This window comes from Acanthopagrus latus, chromosome 2 (genome assembly GCF_904848185.1).
Source record: "Acanthopagrus latus isolate v.2019 chromosome 2, fAcaLat1.1, whole genome shotgun sequence".
NCBI classification, from domain to species: domain Eukaryota; kingdom Metazoa; phylum Chordata; class Actinopteri; order Spariformes; family Sparidae; genus Acanthopagrus; species Acanthopagrus latus.
The window spans coordinates 24507269-24518239 of record NC_051040.1 but is presented as its reverse complement, the minus strand read 5'-3'; the positions used below and the strand labels follow the sequence as shown (position 1 = coordinate 24518239).

The 10971-nt window shown below is 44.8% G+C and overlaps 2 protein-coding genes across 3 annotated transcripts; one reads left to right on the top strand and one right to left on the bottom strand.

The window, feature by feature from the left end:
• The first annotated feature begins 60 nt into the window (after positions 1–60).
• Positions 61–7272, top strand: LOC119009413 (membrane frizzled-related protein). The gene is made up of 13 exons (XM_037080669.1): positions 61–543; positions 1395–1503; positions 2196–2330; positions 2656–2823; positions 2914–3133; positions 3771–3901; positions 4001–4126; positions 4497–4573; positions 4663–4811; positions 4923–5053; positions 5408–5542; positions 5789–5916; positions 6047–7272. Exons 1-13 carry the CDS (start codon positions 490–492, stop codon positions 6269–6271), a joined length of 1788 nt encoding a protein of 595 aa, XP_036936564.1. The 5' UTR covers positions 61–489; the 3' UTR covers positions 6272–7272.
• Positions 6709–10965, bottom strand: nudt8 (nudix (nucleoside diphosphate linked moiety X)-type motif 8). Of its 2 annotated transcripts, XM_037080689.1 has the most exons (6): positions 10315–10965; positions 9708–9888; positions 8670–9572; positions 8448–8580; positions 7937–8014; positions 6709–7672 (listed from the first exon to the last, which is right to left on the bottom strand). In XM_037080689.1, the coding sequence occupies exons 3-6, from the start codon at positions 9569–9571 to the stop codon at positions 7487–7489; spliced, it is 1299 nt and encodes a 432-aa protein (XP_036936584.1). In that variant the 5' UTR covers position 9572; positions 9708–9888; positions 10315–10965; the 3' UTR covers positions 6709–7486. The 2 variants fall into 2 exon arrangements, with proteins under 2 accessions (XP_036936584.1, XP_036936576.1); XM_037080681.1 differs by lacking the exon at positions 9708–9888.
• Between the last annotated feature and the right edge of the window lie 6 nt (positions 10966–10971).

Sequence of the window (10971 nt, the reverse complement as noted above, 5' to 3'; positions counted from 1 at the left end):
CCCCTCCCCCCCTCCCTCCTTCCTGGGGGGCTCAGTCCTCTCAGCTGACTCGGATTTGTTCAGAACTGTGCAGGAGTTTCTAAAACTCTTTTGTAACCACTCACACAACATCAAGAAACAGGAGAAATGCAGGTTGACGCCGTTAAAACAGACAGCGGTAGCAGAGGGGAGGCAGGGGTCCTTTTGATAATTTGATCGTTTTTGAGTCTGAAAAGTGTTCGCTGTGAATTACATTGCGTTATTTTGTCCTTTTCACCTGGATTACGTTGCTGGATGTCCAACAAAGGGCTCTGCAGGGCTGGAGGAAGGGAAGGCTGGAAGCTTCCTGCACTTCAGTGGAAGTTTGCTGTGGGAGCAGAGAAGTGAACCATGTAGAGAAAACCGAGAAGTCTAGATCTGTCCGTCCCTCAGGTAGAAACAGCTCTCTCGGCGTTGTCACTCCTGACATTATAAGAGGAGGCGCGGTGAAAGAGTGACAGTGGTCCAAAGATGTCAGACCTCAGCCAAGTGGCAGTGTACTCAGACTCTTCAGATATCTATAAGGTGAGTGAGGCTGATGAGATGGATGATGGCGGGTAATAAAAGTGATGCACGTCACAAAGTTAAGACATTTAGCAGGAGACTGGTCATGGTCCATTGTGCTCATCAAAGAAACTGACTTTTGTGTCTGCATAGCTGGCTTTACACTTCATTCTTGACAGGGAGTGAAAGGTTCTTTTTTTATGAGCACTGTTTTACTTCATTTCAAGCCACATGGACCAGAAATGCTGCTTTTCCAGTTGTATTTGCATGTGGGTTAGTTTACAGTTATTGACTTGCATTGTGCAAATTCTCCTTCTTAGCTGATTTGGTGCTGGTGGGCTTTTCAGGCTGTAAACATACACTTGTCTCTCGCGTGTACATCACTGGCCTAAATGTCAACGTACTGCAATTAGGTGATAAAAGCACAATGGATTCAACCACATTTCCCATGATTATCTTCAATCTGTTGCTTAAAAGTGGCTGTAATTAATATGTTTTACCAATAACAATGTATCAATTAAGAATGTGAAACCAACTTGAACACATTGTTGAGGGTTAATGATGTGTCCGTTCACTTCAAGTGTGGCGTGCTGAGTTCACAACTCGCGTGAGAGGAATTAGACAATAAACAGAAAATAAAGTTAGAAAACTTTTGCAGCAGTATCTACCCAACGTGTGCAACCACAAGCAACCAGTCATACCAGTAGGCTGTAGCAGCAGAGGCCCTTAGTGTGTTTATATGAGCCGAGGTTCGTTGTTTATGAATTCAGCTTTTCATTTGAAAGAGGAAGCATGTATGTATCTATTTCTTGAAGCAAAGTGGTTTCACTGATAGTGTGATTTCCACTTCTGTTTGATCTGTTTTTCCCCAGAACGTGTTCTGTAACCCTGCCTTTGAGCTGGAGGGAGAACGCGAAGAGAAGGTAGAGGGATTCAGGACGTCCTCGTCCACCCCCGAACCAATCAAACCGCCAGCAGCCAGTGAGTCGACCTATCAGCATGCTGCTTTCTCTCACCATCCTTGAACTGTATTTTGTGTGCTGGTAACATAGTTGCATCACTTACACTCAGCTGGAATGGTCAGGAAGTGTTGGTAAAACATGGTTAATATAGTTGACTGTAACCAAGGATTAAAGGGGCAAGCCACCAATTCTACATGTCAAAGATAAGTTAGCCTGTAATGGCTAATCCTACTGCTGGAGGAGACTTCTTGAAAAACAAAAGATAACTCTAATGATTTCATAGTGATCTCATCAGGGTTATCTCAGCCTCTATCTGGGACTATACATTTTTAAAAGGAAGCCTGTTACTAAAAACTGGAGGTGTGGATGTTTAAATACAAAGGTGATTTCATGGGGTTCTGCGTTTTCAGCTCTTGATTACTAGTAACTAAAAGTATCTTGGCTTCTGCTCCTTTGATTTAGATTGTTCTTATTTACAATCTGTCTCTCAAAAGTTCAACAACTTTATGCAAGGGCAATAAAGAAAAAACACAAGTGTACAAATACATAATCAAACTAAATAAACAGACGTTTGTTATAAGCTTCCATTTTATTTCATTTTCAATTGTGCGAGGGAAGCAATTTCTAACATAACTGCAATATTTCTTTAAGCTTTGCAGAATCCTGTCACATACCCACATGTTTATGTTCTGTGTGCATTCCCTCATTCAGGCCTCGGCTGGAGTGTGTTCGGGGTGTGTGCGATGCGTCTGCGGGCCCCGGGTGGCTGGGGGTTGGTGGTGGTCTCTGCTGCTGCCTTGCTCCTGTTGGCGGCCATCGGACTGGCGCTGGCCCTAATCCTCACACGTGAGTCATTGCTGCACCCCTCATCTGTCATCACAGTGAAAAAGAAAAGCCTCACTCTGATTTAAAGAGATTTAAGAGTGATTAACGTTAAATTCAGATTCCATACTAACTGAAAACATCAAGAATCACTGTTTGCTAATCTTGCCCTGTTTGTGCTATTACTGGGAAAGGTACTTGGTAGGTAAAAACATAGGATACATGCATCTTTTTGCTTATTTATTCATTTCTTTCTGAGCAGTACATTCAATCTTTCTGTCTAAAACGAGCCTCTTCTCTGTGATTAGTCCCCATGTTTCCATTCTGTCTGTTTCTGTCCCTGATTCAGAGATAAAAGGCCAGGCGGTGGAGGATCAGCTGTTGTCCACTAACCCTCCAGACCTGCTGAGTGCAGGGGATGGGGCGTCCCACACCTTACCCACAATCCCCGCCAACAGGAGTCAACTGAACAGTACAGCCGCGCCACAGCCCGCTAGGATCCCACCATCCGAAACACGTAAGCGATTCAAGCAAAATGGTTGCATGTTGTAATTTACGTCCATCCTCACCCAGTGGAATCGTCTTCTCTGTTCTTCCCCTCTCTCAGGGTGTGGAGGGGTTTTGACCGACTCAGAGGGCAGCTTCAGCTCTCCAAACCACCCCGGCTCCTACCCTCCAAACCTGCTGTGTGTGTGGGTGATCCGAGTCCCACCCACTTCCCTGGTCCAGATCCACGTGTCCTCTCTGGCTGTAGAGGGACCATCGCCCTGTCTGTTTGACTGGCTCGAGGTGCAGGAGCAGATAGAGCAGACCTCAGTGGTCACCAGGTTGGTCAGAGCTTTGCATTGTACTCAATCTCACTCTGGAGAAGAGAACAAAAGTGCCTGTAGTGTTTTGTAAGTTTTCTATCCCCAGGTAGTAACAGTGTTTTGCAGGACTTAACTACTTCAGGGGAGGCAATGAATGGATGTGTACTCTGGTAAATACACAGTTGAGTGCATAAAAACATGAGAAACAACTCAAGTTAAGCCGTACGCTTGTCTCGATTGGTCCATTTTGTGAAACCAGCTTGTCGAAGCAACTATTTCTATACATGTCCTCCTTAAAGGAACATTATCTGGGTTTATGTCATTACCCTAAATTGTTGGTAGATGGCACCAAAGGTTTGTTTATAACCGTAGAGCACTTCTAGGTACTGAAAGCCTCTTGGAAAGATTTCAGTGCATGAGAATACTCTGACCTTTTTTGCTTACTTGCATTCTTGGAAAGTGTCGTAACATGATTCATGAAATTCTAAAAAAAAAAAAAAAAAAATGTTGCACCACTTGCCCACAAATCCTTTTGAGAATTTGCTGTGCAAAGTTCACCCTCAAGTGGCTGCTCCAAAGCCGTAATTGGAGATAAAAGCAGATTATTCAAATGAAAGGTTCAGATTATTAAAGGTTGTTGCCCTCCCTCCTGCAGGTTCTGCGGTAACGTGGCGCCACCAACAGTGAACACAAACAGCAGCACAGTGTGGGTCACCTTCCACTCTGATGGCAGCATCGCAGGCAGCGGCTTCACTGCGCAGTACAGGGCCATTCTGCCCGGACACAGTTAGTTCCCCCCGTGTGTGTGTGTGTGTGTCTGCAAATACACGTGCCCTCGCATTCATGACCATTTGTATTCATGTGCACCTGTGTGTGTTTTCTCAGAGAGCTGCTCCAGAGAGGAGTTTATGTGCGACAGTGGCCGCTGTCTGCTGCCTGTGTCTGTGTGCGACGGTCATCCAAACTGCCACGACCAAACAGACGAGGCCAACTGCAGCCATAAACACAAAGGTGAGAACTACAGCTGCTACAACTGCCCGTTTCATCGAATAGCTGATTACTCAAATGAAAGAAAATTAGTAGCTGTTGTGCTCATCGTTTCATTGTTCATGCATAAACATCAAACATTTGGTTCCATCTTCTTAAATATAAGGTCCTGCTGCCTTTATTTGTTATATATGATAATAAATAAAGAGTCTTTGGGTTGTGTGAAGCTGTGATGAGCATTTCTCATACATTTAATAGACCAATGGATTAATCATGGCAATAATCAACAGATCAATGAAAATAGTCATTTGTTGCAGCCCTAATGCAGACAAAGTTAACACTGGCCGTTGTTTCTACAAAAAAAAAAACAAAAAAACAAAAAAACCTTTCACAGAATGTGGCGGGCAGAAGAACGGGCCAAACGGTTACCTGTCAAGCCCAAACCATCCCAGGCCTTATCCTCACCACCAGGTACATTTGTGACTGCGTGACACACTCCAAAGTGGCCATAACGTGTGCGTGTGTGTTTTCCACTCATCTTATGTTCTGTTTCCCATCAGTTGTGCATATGGTATGTGTCTGTTGAGGAGGGTCACGTCATCACACTGAGCTTCAGGAACTTCAGCCTGGAGACTCAGGATGTGTGTGAGTTTGATTACGTGGAGGTGCACGACAGCGTCGATACTGGAGCTGGGAGAGTGCTGGGAAGGTGAGACCCGCGTTCACAGTAACTGTCACTGAGGGTAAAAAAAAAAAAAAAGTGTCACATTTTATGGGAGTTATATAACCACAGTGTTCTGAAGCAGCTTGTTTGCCTCAGGTTTTGTGGTACCACCTTCCCCCCGGACCTGACCTCCTCCGGACCCCACATGACTGTGGTGTTTGTGGCTGATGAGGGAGTGGCTGACAGCGGCTTCAATGCAACATACCAGGCTGTGTCCGTACTGGACAGTGAGTTCTTGCTATTGTAAACCTAGTTCATATTATATCAAAGAGCTACTGGTGCCTTTCTTTGTCCCCTGAACTCTCTTGTCCTTGCTTATGTCCTCACTTCTCCCTTCGTTTTAACCTCCTGTCTGCTGTTCCTCTTTCCTCCTTGAATCAAATATTATCAATTTTTGAACATTTTCCTTTCTTCTCGGACCTAAATCTGCTCTTCAGAACATGATAGTTTATACCTGACACATTCTTTCTTATTAGAGTACTTTCATCCTGTCCCAATGCCTCTATGCCTCCTCCTTTGCTCTTCACATAGTGGTGTGTTGCTCTCTGTAACCCAGTGTTGCTTGTTTTCCTTATTCAAAGGGACATGTGGTCCCAGTCAGTTTGCCTGCAGCACAGGGGGGTGCCTTCAGCAGCAGTGGTTGTGCGACGGATGGAACGACTGCCCCGATGGAGCAGACGAGCAGGGCTGTGGAAACTCCACCTACCCTCCCTTCAGTAAGCCCCCGTTATCTCTGACCCCGATCAGAGTCTCGCTGTAACAGATACTGTAGTTTTTGTTTCAATGTTGAAATCGCTCCTGCAACAAACAAAAAGGTGAGAGGTCAAACTAAAAAAAAAATAATAATAAAAAGACACACTGAGGCACTTATCAATCATAATCTATGTTGCATATTAGAGACTGAAAGTTCTGGAAGTTAGAAAGATAAGAACAGGACTGATTCTGTTTCTCCACGCTCTCAGCTTCGTCGTGCGAGTTCATCGAAGTAGAGATGTGTCAGGGTCTGAGCTACAACCTCACCTCGTTCCCAAACATCTGGCTGTCCATTGCTGATCAGAGAGAAGCCGCCACACTCCTGCGACAGTACCGGGTAAAGAAGCCACCCTCAAAACTGACATGATTTCCTTTTATTTCCTTGATGCTGTTGGGCCACTTGTTAGAGAGAAACCAGCCAGATGTTCAACCTCACACACTCCTCTCTTCTCCATTTTGCCATCCAGGTGCTGATGGAGCTGGCGTGCTTCGAGCCCTTGCGCAGGCTGGTGTGTGGAATGTTTTTGCCCCAGTGCAGCCCACAGGGTGGCGTCCTCCAGCCCTGTCGCTCGGTCTGCTCCTCTGCTGAGAAGCAGTGCAGCCAGGCCCTGGATCTCTTCTCCTTCAGCTGGCCCTTCAACTGCCACCTCCTGCCCGACTCACAGGACCCCATGGAGTGCTCCCTGCCTTGAGGCTTCAAGAGTTTGAATTCTCAATTGCGTTGTTCTTAAGAGATGAACTTCTGCACCCTCGGTGTTTGAGGACTGATGAGCCCGCATTTCACAGAACTGGATGCTGATTTTCTGGACACGGCCTTCAAGAGATGTGTTGTAGAACACATTTTGACTATAGCGCGGCTGCAACTCTCATCACACACTGCTGCCTATAACACCTGTGGTGCATGCAGATAACTGTGGTGCAGCAGACATTTTTAAAAGCCTATAAGTATGTAAATGAAATGTTCAGGTTTTTTTGTGTGATTCAGATACCAAGACGAAATGAAGGGTTTCCATCTCCCTCTCCTGTAGAAATCAAACTGTTGGAAATTGTCTTTTTGCACTATTTATTGCTTTGATGTCAATCATGTAAAAACTGATCTCATCGATGAAGACTGAACGAATACAGAGAAAACCTTTAAATAACCTTTATTGCATTGTTCATCAACACACCACATGATGTGCTAATATCGTTTCAGTGTTTATAACAGTCCTGATTAGATTGAGCGTGAGAATTACCAAATCAAATAAATGATTCATGGGCATCAGTTGAATAACATTGGAAATTATGAAGTCTCTCAGAGCTGTGCTTTGCTGAGCCCACATGTTAAAATGAAAGAAACATAAGACTCATGTAAAACCTATGTGGCAAAAGTCATCTCACTGACTCATGAATTTAACTTGATAAAATCTGTTTAATTTGGTAACTGGTGGTACAGAAGATTTAGAGCTGATAAAAGAAGGATTTGTAAGAATATAAATAAAAGCAGCCCATAATATATACCGATACTGTTCAGGTAAGAATCAATCAGGTGTAATAAAGCACTGACACGGCTTCTTGATGTTGCTCCATAGCAGTTCTACAAATCCATGGCCAGGACTTCCAACCCCCGGTCTTAAATCAGTGCCATCAGCACAGTGGGCCATCAACTTTTATACACCTCATCCATTCAACAGAGATTCTTAAAAAAAAAAAACAGAGGCTCAGAAGTTGCACGAGTGGAAAAATCATTTTCCTGAGTCTGATACTCCCTGAAAGGAAATTACCTTCATAAATGAGAACGAGTGAATTAAACCATTTTGTGTTCACATTGAATCCTGATGTGATATTGCGGCACATAGCTTGACCGCATGTTTGACATAATCAAATGTTTGCACCACATGGAAGATGTGCTGAAGTACTTTACACTGCTAAGGAGGAACAACAAGTTTCAGGGTATGGTCTAGGGCGATAGCCGTCAGGCCCCATACTCGATGCTTCCCGTTACGAAACACAGGGAGGGTGTATCCATACTTGTCACCGGTGCGGAAGTGTGTGTAGCCACGGTTTTGAGGGTTGCACAAGTGGGACAAGGACAGGGTGAAAATCTCCTCCACCTGAGACAGAAACAGACCAATTAATCCCACTTTTAACTTGGGCTTTAAGCAGAAACTAGAAATTCTGATGTGAACTTTTGTGTATGTTAGGGCCAGGTGTGGTGTGACATCATAGCAGCACAAACAGAGACTTGCATAAACTGTGTAAAACATGATTTGATATATAGGTTAAAACATCTCCACTGTGTCCCAAAAACAAAACCTCCAGTCATTTAGACACGTCAAAACCATTTAAACCAAAGAAAAAAAATACCATGACTGTACCTCTCCAGGGTTTGGTTTGAAGGATAACTCCTCCAAGGGACCAAGGTTGGCCAGAACAGGAGCAATCAACATCCCTGACTGGTGAGAGAGACAAAAGACAGAAACAGTGTCACATTCAGACACAGATTTAGTACGAAATGTTCACATTTAGTTGAAAGAAGTAGAATGAACTGTTAAGCCTTGTATTAACAGTGACCAGAGTCTGTCTAAGTGACACAACAACTCTTATTTATCATGAAGATATATGAGTCCCTGACTTAACTTTATGGTAAAACCTGAGTCTGTTTGTAGTGGACATGAAGACCTAATGATGCCAAATTTAAGGCAAGTGCTTGAACAATGTATCAATCAAGTTGCAATCGACAGAATAAATTTGGAGTTCTGGATCGCTTGTCAGATTAAACAAGCTTGTTTCCGATGTTACCGTGGCCTTTTGAAATTTGTGATTGAAATTATTCACTATTTTCATTTTTTTATAAACTTAAACTCTTTCAGACATAACAGCACTTACCATGTCCCTGAGAGGTTTCAGGATGCCCCAGACCTTCTCGGCTGACACATTCACGCCCAGCTCCTCCCTGGCTTCCCTCAACGCCGTGGCCACCACATCTCTGTCTGATGGATCACTCTTTCCTCCTGCAAAACTGGAAATGACTGGAAATGAGAACATATGCCGTATTCTACTTAATACTTACTTTATAATAGTGTGGCCTATTTCTATCCCTCCACTCACCTGACATCTCCCTTGTGCCTGCCCTTCAGTGTGCTGGAGCGCAGAGTGAAGAGAAATGCCGGCTCGCCCTCAACAGAACAGAGAGAGACCAGGACCGCCGCCCATTTCGCCTGGTTCTTTCCCTGGCTCTGACTCGACGCTTTTCTCTCCTTTTCTGCCTCGTACAGCTTCAAGTTGGGCCCCAGCTTCTGTCGACACCTGCTTTCATTCCCTAGAGATAGACAGCCTCTCCAGGCTTCTGCCACGAGAGGGGCAGCCTGATGAAGCGCTCTGGTTTGGTCAAAGGAGATGCTGGAGGGATGCTGTGTACTGTCAGAGTGGTTCAAAATCCATGGCTGATGTCTCGACAAGCTGAAGGATCTCACAAAGTGCCGTCTGTGATTTAAATGACACTGAAGGTTACACTGAGTCTGACTGGTGAAACTGAGGGAAGGTTGGCTAATGTCCCATGGACTTCTGCGGGATTGAAGGCATGGTGTGTTGTTTAAACAGTCCTTGTAAGTGCTCGCAGCTTTGAGGTTTTTACCTAAATCTTCCACGGTAGTGCATTTCCACGAAGAAGACGCTTGTGTTGCCTTAGCAAAAGCAGACGCCTGAGGGGGGTGACGATGATGGCTGGATAAAATGGCTTTGGACAGGAGGCTTTGAAACGAACCCTCTCTCAGCTGCCGATTATCACAGTCCGTACTAATAAAAGGCAGCTGCGTCGAACAGGAGACAGTCTCTGTGGACGATGATGTAGCTTCCTTGCTTCCATGGATGCCTTCATACCACCGTTCTTTGGCGGCTGATGCACCTTGCCATCCAGCACCAGTGTTCTCAGAGAGAGCAGCAAGGTGGCAGTCTCTCAACAGCAACAATGACCTAAAGGGACAAGTCAGGATCTGAGGGCCCCTAAACATCCTGTACAAAAAAAAAAAAAACAGAAACAGACAAGGACAGTGTGAGGATGGTAAATGAGGATCGTTGTGCTCACCAGCGATTTACACCAAAATGTGACTGCATGTGAAGTTCGGTCAATCTAACACCTAACTCTACCTGCAGAGGAAGACCGATAACAGAGCCGGTGAGCAGAAGGGTCCCAGCTGGTCTGTGCTGAGAAATCACTACTGTAGTACTTCTTAACCTTAGAGAGTTTCTCAAAGCTGTAAGTCCGACCTGGACGAATACCTTCAGCTTTGCCTCAAATCCCAGAACCAACACATTTCAGCGGTTAGTCCTGAAAAGTTGTCTGTAGTTAGTCCATCACTTCCATCACTGTCAAACTTCGGCTTACTAGCTACAGCTGGTAGTTAGCAAGCGTAACTAAGTTGACAGTGTACAAAAAAGTAACATACGTCAAAGTGTCGGGTTTGCGGCTTCTCCGCTAGCGACTAGAACTATGAAAAGCTGTTTTTTGTGGTCGTCAAGACCATCTGAGGCTACGAAATCAGCTGTCGGGGTACACGCAGGCTAACTAGCCTGCTAACACATTAGCATACAACTGGCCAAAAACAAAGCGAGATTAATGTCGTAGTCCGATATTTAAACTGCGTCAGTGGTAAGCACTGGACATATTCTACACGAAGTTAGTACACACGCCACTCGCATCACATTTTGATCCTTTTCAGAATCAAAATGTGATCTGAAAGCGGAAAACACTGACCTTAACACTTGGACTGCAGCTGGCCTGTTGCCCAGCAAGCCGGCTGCCACTAGTCAATATGGCGGAGAGCAGCTTCGTGCGCGTCAGTGTTGCCCTCACTGCGCTGTGATGACGCCAAACTTCTTTCACAACTCTTCCACAGCTGGTATCTACAGAAAGTAAAGGCGGGGTGGGGGTGAGCCAGAAATATTTACATGGTTTACAGATGAAGTCATTTGGGGGGAAACCCCTCCATCTCTGCAGTTTACATCACTAGTCACGTCCTCAGAGGTGAACAAACCAGTTTGTCCTCAGTGGACTTGGCATTACCCAAAACTGAGATCACTGTAGCTTTAGTTTCAAAAGAGCCTAACATCACTGTCTGGTTCAAATTCTTAACATTATATGATTTCATTGTTGTTAATAACTTTTTCTAATATTTTCACACAAACGCAAAGTTGGCATTTATTCAGGAGGGCCACATTTTTCCGTTTGAGAAACCGGTTAAGCACCAATGAGGTAAGCGAGAGAAACTCCTCGCCTCACCTGTTTTACCAGCCGCACCCTGACTCCCAACCTGCCTCTTGCTTTAAAGCCGCGTGTCATTCATGTGAACTGGCATTTCAGCCCAGCCATCCTTGGGTGTCCTTGCTTTAATTTCCCAGGCTTGCTTGGGTT

Excerpts from the sequence above, each read along its gene's own strand:
- nudt8 (XM_037080689.1), bottom strand. The coding sequence starts at position 9,571 with ATGTTTAGGGGCCCTCAGATCCTGACTTGTCCCTTTAGGTCATTGTTG. Across the intron at positions 8,015-8,447 it reads TGAAACCTCTCAGGGACATG|TCAGGGATGTTGATTGCTCC; the intron begins GTAAGTGCTGTT and ends CTCTCTCACCAG. Across the intron at positions 7,673-7,936 it reads TCAAACCAAACCCTGGAGAG|GTGGAGGAGATTTTCACCCT; the intron begins GTACAGTCATGG and ends TTTCTGTCTCAG.
- LOC119009413 (XM_037080669.1), top strand. The coding sequence starts at position 490 with ATGTCAGACCTCAGCCAAGTGGCAGTGTACTCAGACTCTTCAGATATC. Across the intron at positions 3,134-3,770 it reads CAGACCTCAGTGGTCACCAG|GTTCTGCGGTAACGTGGCGC; the intron begins GTTGGTCAGAGC and ends TCCCTCCTGCAG. Across the intron at positions 4,574-4,662 it reads GGCCTTATCCTCACCACCAG|TTGTGCATATGGTATGTGTC; the intron begins GTACATTTGTGA and ends GTTTCCCATCAG.